Raw genomic sequence first — 23,704 nt, 5'->3', positions numbered from 1 at the left:
TGAAGTGCAACTCAGAAGCTCTTAGTGAACATATTTCGAGTATATTTAAGTCCAGTGACCAAAAAGAATATATGCCTCAAATTCAGTGACCGCGGATGTAGTTTACAATTCCACACAAGCAGACAAGGCAACGCTTTTCAAAACTTCGCACACAAACCAAGTTCCTCTTATAACATGAATGTGCTCGTTGAGTTAGAGAAGTAACGCCTTCTACGCTTGCATGGTTGTGTACAGGTGTCCCGACTGAAAAGACTCTGCAATATGGTGGGAGCCGTAGGCACAGGTTCTTCGAACACCCGAACATAGAGGTGTTTATCAAGTGTCAGCTTCTCCAACAAGGTCCTGCATGTCTGCGAAAACAGCAAGACAATGTACGAGGCAAAGCGTACATCATTGTCATTAAACAGCAATCGTTTGAATATAGATGATACTGGCACAAATAGACAAAGGTAATATACCTGAGGATTCAATACATCCATCTTGTGGATAACATCCTCCTAACATAACAGCAAAGCATACGATCAGAACTTCTAACATAACCATGTTGACAACGATAGGTTAAACATAACGCAATTTCGAAGACCATACGAATAGGAAGACCTGAGATTTTTCTTGTAAATGTGTGAAGTGTCACCTTTCCTCAAAAAGTAAGGACACAAACATAATAAGTTTGGTTCTCGTGTATAAGGAATATGTTTGTTTTACAAAGCAACGGTGCATTCTTTTCGAACTACGACTTGAAAGCTGCAATTCTCTCAGTATAGGTTTCACATGTTAAGTTGTTTGGAATGCGTGAAGTAAAACAAGTTTTCCTACGATCTTAATAACAGGATGCTTGGTCAAAATCATGACAAAATACACTATCATTATGAATTAGGGCTGATTCAAGAGTTCACAATTAGTGGTACACAAAATTTTCCAAATACATAAAAAGCAGATATAAATGATAAAAATAGATACGCACCTCTACTGTTCCTGGATATTGCATCACATAGCCAATAATTCGACGAGTTAAACCTTCATAGACGGTACTATTGATGCTGCCATCACCATTTATCCATGGCAATATAGGGTGATAAATATGCCTTCCACAAGCATGGCAGCAATCACTCTCCATGTTGTCTTGTGATGGAGTAGACAGTATTTCCTTATCTCCACAATTTTGATTGCACATATGAGATGAACTTGACTTGCTTTCACCACTAATAATTGTGACTGTGTGCCCATCACCAAGTTTTTTTACAGTTCCCTGCTTACTAGACATGGCATGCTTCTCTTTCAATACATTTTCTGTGCCTCCAGTCTTCATTATTTGCGAACCTGGAGTTTGTGAACAGCTGCAATGGCTGTATTCTGCAAGTGTGGTTATATGATACTTTGACTTATGTAATGAGTCAACGATCTGGAAACCATCGTACGCATTGACCTATAAAGCAATTGAGCACACATGGTGACTCCAATATATGAATAAATAGGGATGAAATACAATTGAGCAGACATGGTGACTCCCATATATGAATAAATAGGGATGAAATAACAGAAGCCGTGGATAGCTTCGAATTTTAAAAGTAATGCATTGCTCTAACAACTCAAGGCTTCATCTCAAAAAGGAAAGAAAACAGGCAAGACAGCTAGCATCCTTAAAAAAGGTGAACACCACAGGATTGAAGAATGCCACATGATCTGTACTTGGTTTTCTCCATCTTACCACAGTTAAAGTGCCTAGTATGTACGTACTTCCCACAAAAAAAGAAGTGCCTAGTATGTACAAGGTGCTACATTCTCTCACATCTATGAAGCATATATATACTCCTCTGCTCTTTTTTATTTGTTGTTTGATAGATCTGCAAGGTCTCCAATACACATGCTTGAAAAATATGAAAACCGATTTCATTTTAAAATTAAAATGCTTTATGTATAGTAAAAAAATTGAAGAATTTTGAGTGTACACATTCGACTTTGTTTTTCATGTTTTCTCTGTTATTCCACTGGCATGACCAAAAGTTTGTAGCAGAATCCTACAGATGTACATTTTTAGCTATGTTACCCTCTACAGATTTCTATAAATATGAAGAAAGAAAGTGTATGTTGGTAATAAATCTGTTAGTTGAATTTTATAGACAACTGATAACAAACCAGAACACAGTGGAAATAGTCACAACTAGGTGTTGAATGAAGTGAATTGAATGACCTCTTGCTAAACAGTGATAAATATGTAGATAAACAAGTACACAACTAGTCTATTATACAAAAGTTTATAGATTTACCTCCATGGCCAGATGAAATCTCTTGAGTGTATGAACAATCACATCAACTAACTGTGTGCCTGCATTGGATAAGATCAAAACAAAAATGAACTATACCTACCAAAAAAAAAGACTGTACCTTATGCAACAAGTAAGTTATAAAAAACTACGCAAATGATTATTCATGAGAACAGCAAGTACCTAATGGATGCAGTTCCCGTGACAATTCTCTCAAATTAACTCCTCCTTCGCCACCTTGATAAATAACATAAAATGCATTTCTGAACAGATCAGAAGACAATATGGACGATTCATTTTGATTACAAGATAATGATGGTAACTGGTCCGCATATATTTTCATAGCATCCCAAGGCCATCCATTATAAGAGCTTTCCAAATGAGATTCAGACAGCATATGTCGACATGAACTGGAGTTGTTTAAATACAGTAACGTGTTGGGGCTTTCAACCTGTGAATCAACATCCTTCATGCTCATTTCCTGAGCTAAACTAAAAATAAGGCACTCTTTATCATGTAACTCTTGAGTGAGATAGCTTGTTTCAATTCTCTCCTGATTCAGAGCAACTTGGATACCAGGGAAACCTTTCTCACGGCGGTAACAAAGCTTGTTTTTCTTAGCCGCACTGCTTTCCTGTTCCACCGTATCAGCCTTGCGTTTGTGAGTACCATCATTTAGTCCACTGGTATCTTCAACCAAAGGATTGGAACTATTAGGCCCATCAGCATCACCAACTCCTTCGCTTGGCAAGGAAGGTGAAATGAACAACTCTCCAGACGAAACCAGCGAAAAGAGATAAACAATTTCTCCACATTCTACATCTGGATACAAATAAATTCTATTGTCTGCAGTGTTCCTTTGCTGCCCTATAAGCCAGTTGGAAAATTCAGAAGCCTTTTTTCCAGAACCAAATGGGAAGGGTGAATGAGAAGCCTTGAAGAAGAATTTTCTAGAAAGGGTGTATGGCTTTGTTCCATGTCCACTAACCTGCAAAATGCAGTGAGAAGTAAGAATAGCGGTACAAATTAACTGTTGTCTTATATCACATATTAGACTTAAATCAAACTGTCTGCTCCAGCTCATTACAGAACTGAAGGAACTCTATGATTCCTGGCATGATTACAGGCAGGATAACAGTGAAGATGCTGAACAGACTAATCATCCTTTACAGCACATGCTAAGAATAAAGATTATCAGCATAGCTCCACTGCAAACTCAGGTGCTTATAACATGGGGAAAGTAAAGGCTGTGATAACACGGGCATAAACATAAGTGCATGCAGCATTGATCACCACATTCATAAATCCAGACAACGTTAGCCAGGCAAGCACATCGTGTTTAGATTCCGGCTTCATAATGAATTTCCAGTTATCAACATCAGAACCCAACATCTACGTTCATGCTATTCCCCCACCACAAGCTTATATTTGTACATGTTAGTTCTATATCGAGTTACTTTCTGAATGGTGATTTGTGATGGACTGATAGGACCATGCTTCAGATGAAGTATAATTTTTGTGATCACAAACCATGGTTAAATATCTAGGTTTCACAAGCAATGAAGCTAAATGTTGCACTTTGCAAGCAAGTGGAGTTAATATGGTTCAAAAGACCTGAGCTGGGCTGAGCATACTGAACAATAGCAGAGACTGGATATTCAATGTTCAATGGGAACTTAACTGCATAAGTCCGCAAATACTAACCGTGAACTTCTTCTCACTAAGAAAGGAAAAGGCAGCCACAATTTCGCTCTGTGAATAAAGCTGGAGGGTTGTAGCTAATGAAGCTTGTACTTCTGATCCTGATGATGTGCTGAGAAAAACCAACTTCAGAAGCTCTATCGCATTGGCAACTGCTAAAGATTTGCATCCATATCTTCTAGTAGTTTCATCTTTGTTGACCTTAATGATGTTTTCATCAGATGCACAGGGACCGTCCACGCTGTTACTAGCATGGGGTGCATTTGATTGTCTAGGCAATTCTGCAAGCTCACATGATCCAGTTTCTGGAACTGCAGCGCTTGTACTGGTAACACCTTGCATAACCTGATTAATTCAAGGTGAAAGATCGGTATTAACCAAAACATAGGTTGGAAGTTGAGGTTAAATGACAATTACTTACCTGCTCTTTCTGCCCACTTGGAATTTCCTCATTGGCATTATTATCATTGTTGCACTTTGAATTATTAGGCTCAACTTCCCTGGTCTGGTTCACGTTTTCTACTCGGATGAATTCAAGGACTTCATCAAGTGCATTTTTTATTTCTGGATCTTCAAAATAATCCCAATTGAATATCTCAGAATCTGAATCCACACAGTTCTCATGACTAGAATTTGACATATGGGAATGGAATTCCCTCTCTTTCGATCTCCTTTCCTCTCTGAGAAGGCTACAGATTCGGACGACAGCTTTTCTTATGTTTATGTTTTTATTTAAATATGCCATCCTTCTACGACATGTAGGTGGTGCAGCTGGAAGACCAGAGAGAGTGTTCCATTGACATTTGGGTCCGCGTGCTGCACAAAATCTAGTGTAGATCATCAGCAGTTTTCTGCAGATAATAATAACCGATCAGGCTCCAAAACATTTTTTTAGCTCCAGTAGTAAGGTCTGTAGTAGGTGCAAAATGAAACTATACCTGTCAGATTCATATGTCCACATGAACTTTTTACCAGTGGATGATGCATAAATGCTCCCTGGTAATCCCTCATCCAGGGTAGACTGGGTTGATGCCTTTCCAGAGGATCCACTGGCTTCAACTTTTTGTTTAATAAACCGTAGGGTAACCTTATTAGCAGATCTTTTCCTTTTCTGACAGATCGATCCAGAACTAGCTCGTTGCTGCTTTTGTGTAGGAAAGCTGAGCTGTCTATTCTGAGAGTACGAAACACAAAGCACCTACATTAATAGAAAAAATCCTGCCAGTCAGTAATACTGAATAGGAACTAATGGACAAAACAAATCAGATATAAACAATATTTTAACTAGGATAATGAAACAATCATAACTTAAGAAACAAGCAGGCAGTGACTGCTGACAGGATAAGCAATTAAGGACACTATTACTAACTGAAACTGAAGAAAAAATGCAAGAAAATGCCTTCCTGACCATATAATTTTTACACCTTATGAGTAGCCTATCTACACATATCAGACAATTAGCAGTTGTATATTTTTATTGTACCAACACAATGGAAAAAAAGTCCTGCGTGTTGTGCTAATTAAGATATGGCTGCTTGAAAAAATCATGGCCATATGTGAAGAAAGCCATAAAAAGGAAATAAAGGTGGACCTGTGTTGGAGATATGCTACAATTGCTCCATGATTTTTCATGGTTCATTAGTATCAACAAATCATATGCTATGAATGTTGTATCTTCTCTAAGTGTGGTCCTATACATTAAATCCTGTGCCCTAATATTACCAGGCCTCCACCACGAACAGCAGCAGCCGCCACAACAAGCAGCAGGGCAGAGAGCAGCAGCAGATGCAGATGCAAGGTAGGAAGGACCAGACAAGTGGAAGCTGTTGGGGTATGCCATCAGGCTTAAGTACTCTCTCGAGTTCCCTAATTCCCTTTCTGTACTGTGGGTAAGATGCGAAAAATAAAGGTACAATGACTGGCAGCAGCAGTCAGGGTTTGCAATATGGCCTAAATCCCCTCCCTGCCTACCTCCCACTGGGGCACTGGGCTCAGATTTGTTGTTCAATTCCATTTATAGTATCATACCATGAGCTAGTTAACTGGCCAATCACTGGCTGATAGCATCCTCAGCAAAGCTGATCTCCGGAAACTAGCAGAAACAAAGGATCTTCTGACTTTGCCATTGTATGCCAGAGCTCCTTAAATACTAGCCCCTCACCCCTAGTTTCCTTTCTGTTTTGGTTAGCTAGGCAGTTTAGTTTTTATTTGTTTCATACCTCTAGTTTTGGTTTTTAGGACAGCCACTTTTGGTGGTTTTGTATACTTTTGCCGCCTTCTTGACGGTTTCTTCTAATACAAAATAGCATGCATTTAAGTACATGTTCGGAAAAAAAATGTGCCACATAAACTTCGAAGAGCACACGCATGTGCATGGCAGAAAATAAGTCAAATGAAGATTCACTAGGATAGGCTTAAAGAGGCCATCTGCCCGTTCATCCCACAGTGCAGAGTGTAACAAGCAAGCCTGCCTAGTTATGAATTTCGTGACGCGGAGTCAAACTTTAACCTTGACAAATCAAAAGAGACAGACTGCACATTTTTGTTATGTTAGCTTGTCAAAATTATACTCTTAGTTATATGAGGTCAGCCATATTGTATTACACCCTGCTTGGATGTTGGAACTAGACTTGGAATTCAGGAACTCAAATCGAGTCTTCTGAATATCGGCTGTTCAAATGCTATTAGGATCTGGAAGCGGAATTTTTTTTGGGGGGGGGGGGGGGGGGGGGGGGGGGGGTGGGAGGGAAGGCCTTGCAAAGTACTGAGCAATAACACTCTGAATTCTTTAGAATTGAATGCAAGATCTGCTTGCTCGAAGGCCGCCCCTACTTCCTCTCATATCCGATGCCGTGCCTTTGTCAACCTCCGCCACCGGCCACCAGTCAGCCCGTGTCCCCTTGACCTCCACAGGCCCCCTGCCTCCATCTACCTCTACAGTCGCTCGCCTCATCTTCTTGCTTCTTCCCTTCCTTCCATCAGGATCTGGTACAGCATCTCCATCCTCCACCTCTGGCCGCCTCCTTTATTCTCCCCTCTGACAATGGTTGCTTCTTCCTCCACCTTTGAGTTATTAGGTGGGGATAACGCTCAGATGGCAGCCTGTGGCACTGACAGCAACCAGCGAGATCTCAAGTACATCCGACATCATGAACTGTTTCTTCCTCATCCCTGTCTTCGGCTCGGGTGGCAACAGCCCACAGCCTCCGTCGCCAACCAGCTCCCACCACCTCTTCTGCTGCCACCGGGGAGCATTCACGGCGAAGCCACTCGACCACTTGTGTGATTCCATTTCTCCGGCAGCCAAATATGATTTGGTTTTGGGTGGTGACCTATATGTTATCTGTGGATTCTTTAGCACAACCAAACAGAAAGTTGAATTGTAAGCCCAATTCCATTTCAACTTGGAAACACATTGGGCCTCCATTTTTACAAACTCAATTCAACTGTGGTAGCTAAACCCAAGCAGACATTTAGTAATTCAATTTTCTACTCCAATAAGAAGAAAATTTGAATTAAATTTCCTCCAGAAGTCCAAATACAAAACTACAGTTCTTGTTATCCTTTGGAATTTACACACCATGCCCCTTAGATATTTGGATCAAGTTATTACTGCCTTTGGTTTTCTATATGTCTCTAAAAACATTTAGCGGGTCTTATTAAAGTTATTCCTTCAACAGTTCATGATGTTCCTTTGTATGAGCAGTTGCACACATTTGGACTTGTTCCTGAAATGCTTTCTACTCTCTCAGGTGGTACTAGAGCAGCGCCCACCTTCCCGTGCTCAGCATTCGTCGCATGCCCAATTTCCATGACAAAGGGGGCACATGATGGAACTTACTACCGTGTGGTCAACTTCCATCTTGATTACAGTATGTAAGAAGGGTGTAGACCATAGGATTGCCTCAGCAACAAACTACTACCTTCACTCCATAATGTAGTGCATATAGATTTTTTTTTCAGAAGTCAAACTTTGACCAAGTTTATAGAGAAAATTATCTATATCTGCAATACCAAATATATAAAATATGTAACTACATCTTATGATGAATGTAATGATATATGTTTGGCATTCTAGATGCAAACATTTTTTCTCCACAAACTTGGTCAAAGTTTGCGAGGTTTGACTTTTCAAAAATTCTATATGCACTACATTATGGAACGGAGGGAGTATGTAATTGCTGAGGCATTAGGTGGTTCCTACTTAATCTGATGTTCAATTTATCTGGTTTTGTGCTGACCCTTCATTTTAATTTTTCCGTTGGATTTAACTAATTCGAAATATATATTTTCTCCCTTCCTCAATATGGAATGCCCGAAAACACAAAGTTGTAGAAAAGCACTAGCATATAAGTTCAATGGTAGTGCAAAACCAAGTCAAATACTATTCAGACTAATGCTGCAAATAAATTGCCCTCACATGAAGATGGAGGGAAATTACAAGCTCATACCTGCTCTAGAGAGAGATTCAACTCTTTTGCGATTACAAGACAATCTTTGAAAGGAATTCTCCCCTCCTCACTGATTTTTCTAATACGCTTTTGTAACTCCCGCCGTTGTTCAATAGTCATTACTCTACGAGAACTCCATGAACGAGGATGAGAAACCTGCATGAAACATGGTACGATATAAAGCTTGATAAACTAGAACTGCCAATGCCAGAAAATATTGTTTCCAGATTATATAACAAAAAATGGCAATTGGCAAAATGCTTGCAGTTGGCAACATTTATGATAAAAGAAGAGCATATTAGCAAGGAACTAAAAAGCACATATCAGTATGACAATATCGAGATCCTGCCGACACTGTTGACTAGATTTGGGCAGCAGCAGCCAGCAATGCAACACCAAATCATGAATATTGATGGAGCAGTTAACAGCATCAGCAGCCAAATACGATACTGAGATATATTCAGAAGGTAAAATTGGAAGGCCGTGAATTTATAAAACAGACCAGCATTGCACGTTCAAATGAGCAGGAACATTTTAGCTGAAAGGGTCTTACAGGCAAAACCATTTACCACAACCAGAAAGGACAATGAAATGCAAGACGTGTAGAGAATGAAACATAAGTTAGTGTAAACAGAACTATACAGTTAAGTCAATGATGCAGCAGTCAAATTTTGACAAATATATATACACATATTATTTTCGAAGTACATAACGGGATAAGAAAGCAAGTGAGCATTTAAAGATGGTAACAGGTAAACCAACAGTAAAATATTACTCCCTCCGATCCATAATAAGTGTCGTGGTTTTGGTTCAAATTTGAACTAAAACAACACTAATTATAGATCGGAGGGAGTACTATTTTGAGATAATATTGCAACAATGCACATCAATGATAACCAACCTCAGGTACAGAACAGCCAGGGAAAGCACTTAACGGCTCAGTCAAGCCAGCTGTCAGATAGCAGTACTCTAATGTTTCCCAGTAAGCATCAACAAACTCCTGCTTTGAAAGCACAAAATCATGCCGAATTTTTGGGCGATGATTCAAATTAACATGGGATGATGGAAGAATTCTTCTTATTGGTTCTTCAATGTAAGGCCTGAGCTCCATTGAATGTGTAGGCGCAGCATCTGATGGTACACCTGACTCATCTACAAGTTCATTTGCAAGTTGGAGCAACTAGCAAACAAAGCCACAGAAGTGCAGAACTGGGTCATTACAAGTCCGCTGTGCCCTAGTGAATTAAGATACCATGGAAGTTGAATCGCAATAAACATGAAGTTGACTTTGCTAAATAAGAATATGCATCAGGCAAATATCAACATAAAAGAACTTCAGGTTTGTATTCTTAGTTTTTTCCTTTAAAAACGCCTAATTTTCTAGATTCTCGCAAACATCGAAGACAAGGAACATTACCTTGAGCTTATCTAAAATATTTATTAAGCGTGAGAGTCGTCCCTTAGCATGAGTGTCCATGAGCTGGTTGTATTCCTCAGTAGGAAGTTCTGAAAGCACCTTAGTTATCATGTTATCGATTTTCTTGGCTGATCCCACAACTTGTAGAAAGAGTTCGACAGGCATTTCATTTATAGCCGCTGCCATCGAAAATAACGGAGATGATTGATTAAGGTCCTTGGCATGCTGCCCTTCTTCGGCATAACCAGCTGGTATGCAGCAACCTGGCAAACAACTGACATATGCCCACAGAAATTTATGGAACAGCTTCACCCGGATCATTTTTGCACCTATAAATCCATTGGCATGCATAGCTTCTATTATTAACGGTTTGTTATCCTTAATTCTGCGTGAAATCCTCAGACCAGGTATGGCTGTCTTATGTTGATTTTGCTTCAGTTTAGCTGCTGCACCAGAACGAGTTTCAGTGTCAAAGTTCCGTTGCCTCATCCTAATTTGATCAACAAGTTCTGGTGATAAGTCCCCAACAGAAGAATGCAGTATTACATCAATGAGACGATTGCGGGTGTAGTTTGTAACCAAAGGGACACTGACTTTGATACATTTACAGCTGCCCTCTTGCTGAAGCTTATTCAACGTGCGAGCCAATGTTTTCCTATCCATCATTTTGCCATTTTCCTTTTCAAGTCTCTCTAACCATTTATGTAACTCCACCTTTAGCACAAATTTCTTTTTCTGCAAAGGAAGAAAAGGTGCAAAACAATGAAATGCAAGAAGACATTCAAGGGTGCATGAACATGCATGGACATGACCATGTGTACACAAATGAACAAAAAATGATGTTACTTCTTGTAAGTCCAACTAAGATAACTATGAAGTGCTTTCATTTATTACAAATAAAAAAATGAAGAGGAATAAATAAATGATAAACATGAAACATTAAAAAAGAAAGAAGGATGATAGTCTTGTACTGGTACCATAGAGCTGTACTTCCCAGATAGAAGCATGCTGGTATAAGGAATATTGAGGCCAGAAATCCACAGGCAGACATAGTTTTACATGGGATAATGTAGCCTCCTATAAGCCATTCTAGTTTATTAGCATCACCAGTAAGCATTTTACCATAGATATACCCACCTACCTGTTCATTTTTACAATTTATCGTGAAATTCTGGTGGTTTTTATTGAAGCATGACATACTAGAGGCCATGCAACCATCCCAATGTCACATGACACATGGGATACACAGGGACACAGCCATATCAGTCTCACCTACAGCGACGCCACAGTGAGGAAAGAGGGAAGCTACTGTTAAGAAAGACGGAGAGAAACCAGACGAGGCTGTCTGCTCGATCCCATTCGTCTGTGGCTGCTGACGTGTCACGAATTCAAGAGAAATTCGTGAGAAAATGAGATAAATGAACCCTCCAAGAGTGTCTTAAGATGGTAGAATGATTTATAGATGAGTCAATGGACCCGAATAACTTAATAGGGTGGTAAGTGACAAAAGGAGTGACTACTAGGGAAGGGGGTTGGGTTTTTTTTTCACTAAAAGAACTCTTAATGAACACATTTCAGCAGTTTCAAATGATTGGTGCACGAAGTGAACAGATAATTGAAGTCCTATTAAAAAGGGTAAAATGAGAAGGGGATTTTGTGGCTTATGATACAATTGCCGAAAACAACATATTGCACAAAGTAACACTTACAATTAAATTAGTTTAATTGTAATTACTAGTGTTTAAACTCCGCCTATGTTGTCTCAACATAGCCGGTCCCAAGCCCGGGTAAAGGAGGAGGGTTGTGATAGGCTTGGCGAGCCAACGTAAAAACTCAGCCACTCTTATGGAGATGAAACCCAAAAGATTTTCGTTGGGGCGTAACCCTCTCAGCGACGCGCCACATCGGAACCCGGGTGTGGTGGAAAGTGGGCAAGGGCCGGGCCGTCACCCCCCAAGTGGCGCGCCGTATCTTGATCCGGATACGGTGGCAAGTGAGCGAGGATCGGGTCGTCGCATCCTTAGTGGCGCGCTACATCGGCGCCCGGGTGTAGTGGAAAATGAGCAAGGGTCTTCGCATTTGACTCGACGGGTGCGAAGGGTAAGGAAGCTAGCCGAGCCTAGGAGGATTCGCTTAGGTAGCTGGAACGTAGGGTCTCTGACAGGGAAGCTTCGGGAGCTAGTTGATGCAGCGGTGAGGAGAGGTGTTGATATCCTTTGCGTCCAAGAAACCAAATGGAGAGGACAGAAGGCGAAGGAGGTGGAGGATACCGGCTTCAAGCTGTGGTACACGGGGACGGCTGCAAACAGAAATGGCGTAGGCATCTTGATCAACAAGAGCCTCAAGTATGGAGTGGTAGACGTCAAGAGACGTGGGGACCGGATTATCCTGGTCAAGCTGGTAGTTGAGGACTTGGTTCTCAATGTTATCAGCGCGTATGCCCCGCAAGTAGGCCACAATGAGAACACCAAGAGGGAGTTCTGGGAAGGCCTGGAAGACATGGTTAGGAGTGTACCGATTGGTGAGAAGCTCTTCATAGGAGGAGACCTCAATGGCCACGTGGGTACATCTAACACAGGTTTTGAAGGGGCGCATGGGGGCTTTGGCTATGGCATCAGGAATCAAGAAGGAGAAGATGTCTTAAGCTTTGCTCTAGCCTACAACATGATTGTAGCTAACACCCTCTTTAGAAAGAGAGAATCACATCTGGTGACTTTTAGTAGTGGCCAACACTCTAGCCAGATTGATTTCATCCTCTCGAGAAGAGAAGATAGGCGTGCGTGCCTAGACTGTAAGGTGATACCTGGAGAGAGTGTTGTACCCCAGCATAAGCTGGTGGTTGCTGACTTCCGCTTTCGGATTCGTGTCCAGCGGGATAAGCGTGCCAAAGTCGCTAGAACGAAGTGGTGGAAGCTCAAGGGGGAGGTAGCTCAGGTGTTCAAGGAGAGGGTCATTAAGGAGGGCCCTTGGGAGGAAGGAGGGGATGCGGACAATGTGTGGATGAAGATGGCGACTTGCATTCGTAAGGTGGCCTCGGAGGAGTTTGGAGTGTCCAGGGGAAGGAGAAGCGAAGATAAGGATACCTGGTGGTGGAATGATGATGTCCAGAAGGCGATTAAAGAGAAGAAAGATTGCTTCAGACGCCTATACCTGGATAGGAGTGCAGACAACATAGAGAAGTACAAGATGGCGAAGAAGGCCGCAAAGCGAGCTGTTGGTGAAGCAAGGGGTCGGGCATATGAGGACCTCTACCAACGGTTAGGCACGAAGGAAGGTGAAAGGGACATCTATAAGATGGCCAAGATCCGAGAGAGGAAGACGAGGGATATTGGCCAAGTCAAATGCATCAAGGACGGAGCAGGCCAACTCTTGGTGAAGGACGAGGAGATTAAGCATAGATGGCGGGAGTACTTCGACAAGCTGTTCAATGGGGAGAATGAGAGTTCTACCATTGAACTGGACGACTCCTTTGATGAGACCAGCATGCGTTTTGTGCGGCGAATCCAGGAGTCTGAGGTGAAGGAGGCTTTAAAAAGGATGAAAGGAGGCAAGGCGATGGGCCCTGATTGTATCCCCATTGAGGTGTGGAAAGGTCTCGGGGACATAGCGATAGTATGGCTAACCAAGCTTTTCAACCTCATTTTTCGGGCAAACAAGATGCCAGAAGAATGGAGACGGAGTATATTAGTACCAATCTTCAAGAACAAGGGGGATGTTCAGAGTTGTACTAATTACCGTGGAATTAAGCTGATGAGCCATACAATGAAGCTATGGGAGAGAGTCATTGAGCACCGCTTAAGAAGAATGACAAGCGTGACCAAAAATCAGTTTGGTTTCATGCCTGGGAGGTCGACCATGGAAGCCATTTTCTTGGTACGACAACTTATGGAGAGATATAGGGAGCAAAAGAAGGACTTGCATATGGTGTTCATTGACTTGGAGAAGGCCTATGATAAGATACCGCGGAATGTCATGTGGTGGGCCTTGGAGAAACACAAAGTCCCAGCAAAGTACATTACCCTCATCAAGGACATGTACGATAATGTTGTGACAAGTGTTCGAACAAGTGATGTCGACACCGATGACTTCCCGATTAAGATAGGACTGCATCAGGGGTCAGCTTTGAGCCCTTATCTTTTTGCATTGGTGATGGATGAGGTCACAAGGGATATACAAGGAGATATCCCATGGTGTATGCTCTTTGCGGATGATGTGGTGCTAGTTGACGATAGTCGGACGGGGGTAAATAGGAAGTTAGAGTTATGGAGACAAACCTTGGAATCGAAAGGGTTTAGGCTTAGTAGAACTAAAACCGAGTACATGATGTGCGGTTTCAGTACTACTAGGTGTGAGGAGGAGGAGGTTAGCCTTGATGGCCAGGTGGTACCTCGGAAGGACACCTTTCGGTATTTGGGGTCAATGTTGCAGGAGGATGGGGGTATTGATGAAGATGTGAACCATCGAATCAAAGCCGGATGGATGAAGTGGCGCCAAGCTTCTGGCATTCTCTGTGACAAGAGAGTGCCACAAAAGCTAAAAGGCAAGTTCTACAGGACGGCGGTTCGACCCGCAATGTTGTATGGCGCGGAGTGTTGGCCGACTAAAAGGCGACATGTTCAACAGTTAGGTGTGGCGGAGATGCGTATGTTGAGATGGATGTGTGGCCACACGAGGAAGGATCGAGTCCGGAATGATGATATACGAGATAGAGTTGGGGTAGCACCAATTGAGGAGAAGCTTGTCCAACATCGTCTGAGATGGTTTGGGCATATTCAGCGCAGGCCTCCAGAAGCTCCAGTGCATAGCGGACGGCTAAAGCGTGCGGAGAATGTCAAGAGAGGGCGGGGTAGACCGAATTTGACATGGGAGGAGTCCGTTAAGAGAGACCTGAAGGATTGGAGTATCACCAAAGAGCTAGCTATGGACAGGGGTGCGTGGAAGCTTGCTATCCATGTGCCAGAGCCATGAGTTGGTTGCGAGATCTTATGGGTTTCACCTCTAGCCTACCCCAACTTGTTTGGGACTAAAGGCTTTGTTGTTGTTGTTGTTGTTGTTGTTGTTGTTGTAATTACTAGTGTTTACAGAAAGCTTAGACCATGTCATGTTCCTGTAAATTGTAAAAAAAAGTGCACGAAAATGGTTACAATACATAAACTGAGCTCATGTTTGCAAAGCAATGCAACTAAAGGTATGCAAGTAGGACACAGGCGATGTTAATGTCCTTGTGAACTTGTGAAGTGCATCAGTCAAGAGCAAGCGTTACTTCATGCCACAGATCAAGCACGGTAAAAGTGGTAATTTAGGGCACATTTGTATTTGAACAGATGGTTCATATGAAAAAAACTGATTGATGAATACTTAGCAAGCACCTTCAACATGTGTAGAATCCTTCTCTGTCGTCGATCATCAGAAGTTGAAGGGGGGCACCGATGCTTCTTCCGACCCAAAGCAAGTTTATCTAAAAGAGAAGAGAAAACATGTGATTATCTGCATTTAACTGGCCAGTATTTCCTCTCTACAACCCATATGACCTAAACATGTGGTTTTGTGCAATCTACACATTTTAATAATGCATCCATGTATTTTGAGGTTCATTTTTTGTAATTTTCTACCAACATTTATTCAGAATGGAAATAATATATAGGTTGGCTGGCACCAAAATGGTACCGGTAGATTTGCATTTCAAAGTCCTTTTTACGATCATGATTTTGCCATTACTAAAAAAATGTTCTGTGAAATAAATTAAATGGTCAGGATTAAAGAAGACCATAGACCATTCTAAGTCAAACTGTGTCTTAGAGAAACAATGGAGAGGCTGAGAGGGTACATACAAAAAGGGCAACAGATAAATAAAAATAGGAAATATTTTGTACACTCAAGGTTGCTGCAATACTTATTGATTGCAGACATATTAGGTAAGAATTCCCTAAATGTTGCAAATGTGTGAAAATCATAAAAGAAGTTTTGAACTATCTGAAAAATTTAGGGTAGAGGGTGTTTGAAATTTCATAGTATTCAGTGAATATAGATTGCATAGTGTTCACAGAGTATGTCTTTTTCATATCACACAAATACAATGTATTGTGGTCTTGAAATTTTGCATGTTTGTACAATATACCCTTCCATATGTGATAATTTTGGGAACTCATGCACATGATTTTGTTGGATAGTGGTCATAACTCAAATCTGTGGAAGCCAATGATATTTAAAATTTTGTGGACAAATAGTCAAGTACCATAAGCATTTACAGCAGCTTGCAGTTCACAAACAAATGTAAAGCGCAGAGAGAATACACAGTTAGCGACAGGAATTTAGATACTGTACCTTGTTTAACTAGTTGGGAAACTCCAACACAAGCTTCATGACTGCTTTGGAGAGAATGTCCAACTGGCTCATCATGGCATTCCGCTTCATACAAGAGTTCATTATTGTTGCCATGAGAGCTATGAGAATCCAATCCGCTAGATGGAACTAGTGACCACGAATCGGAACGATTGACATGATCACCTGGGAGCGCCTCAAAACTTTGCAGAGCAGTACCAGATTTGTAGTGCAAAAAGTCTTTTGAAGTCCAAACTCGGTACTGAGATGTCTTATCTGAAACTTCAGCATCCCAAGTCAAATTGAATTTTTGGCGCATGGATGACACTCTTTTATGAAGCCTTCTAGAATTCTTATGCCCAAGACGTTTGCCAAGCTGGTTGTATATAATATGAGAACACAAGTTACTAATTTCAGGAAATACAAAGAACTAATATGCCACATTAGATGAGATAAACAACACCAATGTGTATTACATAATGATGTGCACTAAAGATGCCTTGTATATTCACCACCAACAACACATTGTTGGGTTCATAGTGCAAGGACGTTTTGTGGCATGCAGCTAATTTTTCATTAGAAACCACAATCAGAAGGCTATTGTATTGGCAAGAATATTCTATATCTATATCTATATCTATATCTATATCTATACCTACTATTAAAGAGAGTAGGTATTCTTGGTTTGGTTCAGTCCAACTATTAAAAGGAATATATATTCTTGGTTTGGTTCAGTCCTTTTCATTTCGATGGGCCTTTTATGGGCTTCATAGAGTCCGCGAAAAATAATTAGGTCAAAATAAATTAACATTGTGGGAATTTAAACACGACCTCCTATCTGGATCTTTGATGCAACGCACTCTAAATATATGAGTGACAGTCCTCATGTTTAAGCAAATGAGCTAATTAAAGAAAATAAAATATTTAAACGGATATGGCTAATTAAAAAAAGGATTATGGGTAATTCATTTAAACGGATGTGGCTAATTAAAAAAAGGATTCTGGGTAAACCGGTGGAATAATTAAAAGAAAGATTGTGGTCTTAATAAATATAATTTTCAAATAGATGAGGCTAATTAAAGGAAGGACTTGAGGTAAAAAGGTAGGATAGTTAAAAGGAAGGATCTGTATGCTTCAACGTCTTGGGGATAATAAATTAGAAAAGGAAGGATTTGATTCCCGACTAAAACGGGTGAGGACGTCACGGTAACTAAAGGAAGGATTATACTTAGATGGAATCAGTGGGAGATTATGCCCAACAAAGAAAATATGAACACGGCTAAATTGCATCGTATTTTTTATGTTCATTTTGTAGGAGCGTTGCAACATTTTTTTCATAGTGAATCCAATGCCGTGGGACATTATACTTGCACAAAACATCAATTTTTCCCGTTGCAACGCACGGGCATATGTGCGAGTATGCCATAAAGAAAAGATCATATGTCATTTTTAAGTTGGGCAGTAAATGAAATTTCAATAAATAAATTCGTTAAGGCCATGCAGTTAGAAGCAAGCAAAAAAAAAGTACTGCTAAATATGAGCTAGGTACAAGCACAAATACGCCTGCTAATAAAACATTAAGACACATGTTTATGTCCAAGTATAACCAGAATTCTGCCAGTAGTGCCGTATGACACTACGACTAAAACTTTTTAACAGCTGTGGGTAGCAAACTAGTCTGCAGGCCACTATACACGTCGTATTCCTGATAGTGCAGATGTTGAACTACAGCTATGATTATTAACATTGGAAGTCCTTTCGAACTGGACAATGGAAATTCTCACATCCTTGAATATGGATTATGGGGATTTGTCATAACGATAATGCAGACCATATAGGTACTGAGAAAGATATTTAAGTGGATGAACACTATCCAATCTGTTGTAGCACATCAAAAAATTAAGTTTAGAACCAAAGTAAGCTGTAAAAGTTTGTTTTCAGGAGCTTGTCCTATCTTGACGTGGGAATTATTGATGTCCTCCAAGTTGCTAAATTAACTAAGAAGTTGCTAAAACAACCAAATCTGTCAACATTTCATCTGGTTTTGACTCGTAACTAGATTCAAGTATTCAACTACCAGAGAAAAGCAGTACTCCTGGAAATGAAGCAGAATACCACTGCAATGTGTCAATGCTATGAGGGAATGTAGCGCACTGTGCGGTACTGTTGAAAGGGTCAGAGAAGTACCTCGACAAGGGTTATACCTTTTGACCCTTCAGCTTTGATCATATCATATATACAGTTCTCTAATGGAAGCTCCATAACTTGATCATTTGCCTGGCGTTTCTCGCCAATTTTGTAGTCTTGGGTTGTACTTTTCGACTGGAACTCAACTGGATCAAATTTCTTCAACAAGCGTAAACAGCGAACAACCTGAAAAGGGTCTAGCTAGTTCATTAACAAAGTATGCAGAAATATAACAAAGTAATAGAGTACAGCAGGGCAGAGCATTGCAGTTGAATATTCTGCAGTCTTATGCCAAATAAATTGTGTTCTTGCAGCTCTGAAAGAAGCATTGCAGTTGGAGAATGCCCGGAAGGTGGATGAAACTGCTTGAATTAATAAGGCAGTTCATAATCACTAAGGCCATTCATAAGCTGTCTATCCATGGTTTTATTGTTGTTACATATGTATGAGTTCAAGGGCAGGCCTGGCGCAGTGGTGAAGTCCTCCCCATTTGTGCCAAGAGGCCCTGGGTTCTAACCAGCCTCTCTGCATTGCACTTTGCAGGGGTAAGTCTAGGTTCCTATGATCCCTCTCCAGACCCCACCTTGTGTGGGAGCTTCTATGCACTGGGTCTGTCCTTACATATGTATGAGTTCATAGCTGTCTATCCATGACTGTATCTGTCATGGTGGTGTCTCTAGTCTGACCTTTCCTGTCTTTAAATTGGATGGTACTCTCTGGGCTCTAGAGTCACCTTATGTGTTCAGCTTCTGTTTATTTGATGAAATATGGACCTGGGGCTTGGGGCGAATTGAATCTTCGATCTAAAAGAATATGCAAGTTTCCAGCAGGAACTGAACAAGGGAATTGAATGATGCTAGTAACAGTAACTAGTGCCGCCTAGCACTCTAGCATTATTGGAGATCCCAGGAAGAACAGACTTCCAACAGATAGATGGTTTGCTAATTAGAGATTCATGGGCAACCACAAGAATGAACCCTAAAAAATATGAAATAATGGCATAAATAATAACTGAAAATAACAATGAAACAGGAGGAAACATTGACATCACCTTATCATCAACTTTGGCATCGAATTCTTCAACAAGCTGTGCATCTCTTAGCCTATGCAATACCTGAAGAAAAAGGAATCTTTGAACACTCCATAAGGAAGGAAATAGGGAAATAGAGAACATCTGCAGTAACCAATAATAAACAAACCTACATTTCTCCATGCTCTGTGTCCATATGCCATCTTATAATCCAGATCAACTTTTATATCTGACACAACGAGAGCCTACAGCGAAATAATTGCCCCAGGTTAGCAAACGTGCAAATCAGAAACAAATAAAACAGAGTATCAAATGGAAAAAGAAGGGAACAATTAACCTTTCCACTGGCATTTTCAAGTTTTTCACATATGGCTTCCATTGCTGGAAGATAATCATGAACAGATATGTCATTCTTCAAATTTACAGCCAGAGCTCCATCTTCTTGCAAAGCAATGTTGGTCTCTTCATTGCTCCCCAGTAGTTCTGGTTTTGTAATCTCAATTCTTTGTTGTGAATTCATATTCATGTCTTTGGCATATCGGGACAGATATAATGAGTTGGTGTTAATAACCTGCTTATTATGTGAAACCTCTTCCCCCTCAGCCCCATTGTCTTTCACCTTTATGAGAGCTGATTGTCTAACTATCAGCCGCTGTGATACAAGGCTTTTTACAATAAAATGGAAGTTGTTTCCTTTCATGTGAAATTTTTTGCATAGATCATTCTGTGTTACACCAACAGTCCTATTATGACAACAGGTAAACAAATATCGCAGGTGTTATTACCGAAGTCATGATATCTTGTTGCCAATTTGCAAATTCATATATTATGGCGAAGACAGATAGGTCAAAAAAAAGCAGTAGCAATTGTGTTGGAGAATGTGGTTAAATTTGAGAAATGAATTTTATGCTACCTAAACTTGGTAAGTGAGAGAAAGTAGTCCTGAAACTTTTAGCGGCCAAAGGGAGATGCCATATCAACTTTTACCAAATCAAATCTATCAGTTGACTTGGTTAAACTTAAGAAACAGGCTTTAAACCCCTTAAAACGTGTCAAAGGGAGCCAATGTCGGCCTGGAACTTATTTGACTGGCAAAGCAAGATAGCCCAAAGAATTACAAGATCACAGGTAAGTCGGCATAAATAAATGTACAAAAACGAAGGGGGCCAGAAATTCGGCACAGATAAATAGGAAAAGAAGGGGAGATAGTAAGCAACCAATATGATACTTTGCTCAAATGTACATCGGAGCGCACCTGCTTGCCCCGACAAGCTCTAGCGCGGCCTTCTGGACGGCACTCAGCTCCGATTTGGCGAACCTGTGGTCATACATCCCAAGGAAGTTGTCCCTGAGCGGCGCGCTCGACACCAGCCGCACGCCCCGCCGCTCGGCCTCCTCCACGTCCTTCTCCGCAGGGTCGCCGGGCGCGACGGGCGATCCATCCCCGTCGCCCACCACGAGGCTGATGACGGGGAGCGCGAGAAGGCGAGCCCACAGGACGCGCTTGACGGCGGGGCTGAGCGGGAGGCCGGCCGCCTCGAGCGCCCCGCGTAGCGCCGGCCAGAGGTCGGTGACGGGGATTCCGTAGGAGAGGCGGGCGCACACCTCCTCGAGCGCCGCCGAGATGAGCGCGTCCATGCCGGCAGCTCGAGTAGGAGGCAGCTGTTTCGAGGGGTTAGGGTTTTGGCTCTAGCCGCATCGGTTCCGACACACGATGGGGACTGGGGAGTGTGAGGTCGGGGGAGAGGAAGCTTAAGCGCTACGACGAGTCGAGGGCGTTCGCCGGTAGCCGCGCCGGCGCAGTGACGGCGAAGGCCGGTGAGAACGTGGTGATGGTATAGGAGTTGGACCGTCGATACGTTCTGGGCTTAGGATTTCGGCTTAGCGAAGAAAATTGGTACAGTACGGCCCAGGTAGGCCCAACACTGGCCATTTCCATAGCAAGACTCCTCTTGTTCTGTACTCTGTGCTCTGTGTGCTCTGTCGCCCAAAACCTAAAACCCCAAACCTTGCTGTGATCCAATTCCACCCCCGAAAATGGCAGCCCTCGCCTCCCTTCTCCGCCGCCGCAGCGGCCGCCGCGCCGACGTCCTCCTCCGCACGCTCTGCGCCACCGCCACTGCGCCCCCCCTCACGTCCTCGGCCGCCAAGACTCGCCTCCGCCGCGAGTACGACGCCGACCGCGCCGTCTCCCTCCTCGAGGCCATCGACACCGCCTCCCTCTCCGCCGGCTCTACTCGCCATGCGCTCTCCCTTGCCGCACGCCGCCTCACCCGCGCCGGACGGCATGCTGATGCCGAGGCGCTCCTCTCGTCCCACATCCCAGCTTCCCCAACCGAGCCGCATCTCTCGGCCATCCTCTGCTCATACGCCTCCGCCGGCCTCCCCGAGAAGGCCCTCGAAGCCTTCCGCTCCGCCGCGCCGTCCCTCCCGTCCCCCATCTCGCCGATGCCCTTCAACGCCCTCCTATCGGCCTTCGTCCGGTGCCGCCGCCACCGCCGCGTCCCGGTCCTCTTCGAGGAGCTCTCCAAGGAGTTCTCCATCACCCCCAACGCCATCTCCTACGCCATACTGGTGAAGGCTCACTGTATGGTCCGCCATGACGCCAAGGCACACGAAGTGATAGCTCGGATGCGTGAGGAAGGTATCTCGCCGACCACCACCATCTACACCACAATGATTGATTCCATGTATAAGCAGAAGAAGGTAGAGGAGGCCCAGACTTTGTGGAAGCAGATGCTGGAGAGCGGGTGCAAGCCGGACCATGCAACATATAATGTGAAGGCCATGCACCACGGACTCAATGGCAAGCCCGAAGGTGTTCTCCAGGTGATGGCGGAAATGGAGGCCGCTGGAGTAAAGCCAGACACCATCACCTACAATTTCCTCATGACTGCCTATTGCAAAGATGGAAAGATGGAGGATGCCAAGGCGCTGTACCGTTCGCTAGGTGACAAAGGGTGCTCAGCGAATGCAGCCACATATAAGCACATGCTTGCAGCGCTGTTTGCTCATGGCGATTTTGATACTGCCTTGGAGATCTTCAGGGAAAGCATGAGCAAGCACAAGGTGCCAGACTTCAAGACAATGAAAGGATTTGTTGAAGGATTGGCGAAGGGAGGCAGGGTGGCTGAGGCGAAGGAGGTTATTTACGTGGTGATGAAGAAGTTCCCTGATACTATGCTGTCCGGATGGAAGAAGCTGGAAAAGGAGCTTGGGTTCTGCTCAGATAACGGAGATACAACCCCTCATGCAGAATGTACAGCTGAAGAACCAGTCTCTGAGGCTGAGCCTGCTACCACCGAGGCACTTGAACTCAAAGATTCTGCTGCTGAGGAAACAGGCGTGTCTGAAGAATCTGATGATGATGAAACGCCCTCACCTGAGACATCCACTGATGAGGAAGTGCCGAGGGGTCCTGCTTAATTGAAGAGTACTTTGTTTCAGTTTGGTTAGAATGTTTGAATTGAGCTCATTCTCAATATTGAAGAATTGTTAATGCTGCTTTGGGGAGAGGTAAACACTAAGGTGTTGCCGTTTTTTATAAGGGCTCGTGGGATGCTAACGTGAATAAGTTATAGGATTATGTCACTTCGGAATTAAGAGTCGGCTGTTACTGTGAGCAGTGTGCGTGATGTTAGGCGATATTGTTCCGGTGATGCTTGTCTTCAATTAAAATCATTGGGCATTGCCATTTTTATTGTTATTATGGTTTTGTGTATCCAAGTTTACTTTGTATCAATAGTACTATGGATGTCTGAATTATTATTAGCAGCAAGGGTGTGCAGTGAAACCAGCAGCACTGCAAGTGAGTGAAGTGACTGCTTCACCATTAACAGTGTTGGTGCTGGTACTTTGTCTTCTCTATCGCGAATTAAGAAGAGTTTGGTTCCTGCTTTGCTTCCATGAACTACCTGTGGTAATAAAAAAAAACTGCATTTTAGATGTTCTAATGTTTTGGAGTTGTGTGTAGTAATTTATTTCAGGAGTCTGCAGCTGCCAGGTTTGCCAAATCATGCTGCTGTAAATACCTTGTGATCAAAGAGCCCAAGAGATATTGTCATGCACATTCTCCATGCAACTCTTGTCTTGCGATGGCATTGCATAATTAGAAGAAGAGTAAAATGGGAATAACTTGGTAATTTGGGTAGTCAGCATTTAAATTTTAAGCAACTAAATATTATACCAAATACTTCCTGGAAGATCAGCAAGACATTAGGGACAGAAAGTGATGAATCCAGATATCCTACTTCACAAGGGAATTGATACAATCACTGATTCACCGTTCATGATACTGGTGTTAGTTTTACTTTGGTAATGTAGGAGATGGTAT

The 23,704-nt window shown here is 42.5% G+C and overlaps 2 protein-coding genes across 2 annotated transcripts; one reads left to right on the top strand and one right to left on the bottom strand.

The window, feature by feature from the left end:
• On the bottom strand, positions 1-21,206 carry LOC123127695 (uncharacterized). Its single transcript, XM_044547483.1, has 18 exons — positions 20,627-21,206; positions 19,709-20,114; positions 19,545-19,616; positions 19,393-19,455; positions 18,342-18,527; positions 16,158-16,530; positions 15,203-15,291; positions 9,834-10,568; positions 9,318-9,596; positions 8,417-8,572; positions 4,904-5,163; positions 4,387-4,816; positions 3,969-4,310; positions 2,448-3,252; positions 2,268-2,326; positions 965-1,426; positions 459-497; positions 1-350 (listed from the first exon to the last, which is right to left on the bottom strand). The coding sequence occupies exons 1-18, from the start codon at positions 21,007-21,009 to the stop codon at positions 168-170; spliced, it is 5,322 nt and encodes a 1,773-aa protein (XP_044403418.1). The 5' UTR covers positions 21,010-21,206; the 3' UTR covers positions 1-167.
• A 126-nt stretch (positions 21,207-21,332) lies between these two features.
• Positions 21,333-23,142, top strand: LOC123127696 (pentatricopeptide repeat-containing protein At4g36680, mitochondrial). Its single transcript, XM_044547484.1, has one exon. It carries the CDS (start codon positions 21,409-21,411, stop codon positions 22,795-22,797), a length of 1,389 nt encoding a protein of 462 aa, XP_044403419.1. The 5' UTR covers positions 21,333-21,408; the 3' UTR covers positions 22,798-23,142.
• Positions 23,143-23,704: the final 562 nt, after the last annotated feature.

The sequence above is a fragment of the Triticum aestivum genome, chromosome 6A, assembly GCF_018294505.1.
Source record: "Triticum aestivum cultivar Chinese Spring chromosome 6A, IWGSC CS RefSeq v2.1, whole genome shotgun sequence".
Lineage (NCBI taxonomy): Eukaryota > Viridiplantae > Streptophyta > Magnoliopsida > Poales > Poaceae > Triticum > Triticum aestivum.
Note: the sequence above shows the minus strand (reverse complement) of the source record. Positions and strands in the feature narration are given on the sequence as shown.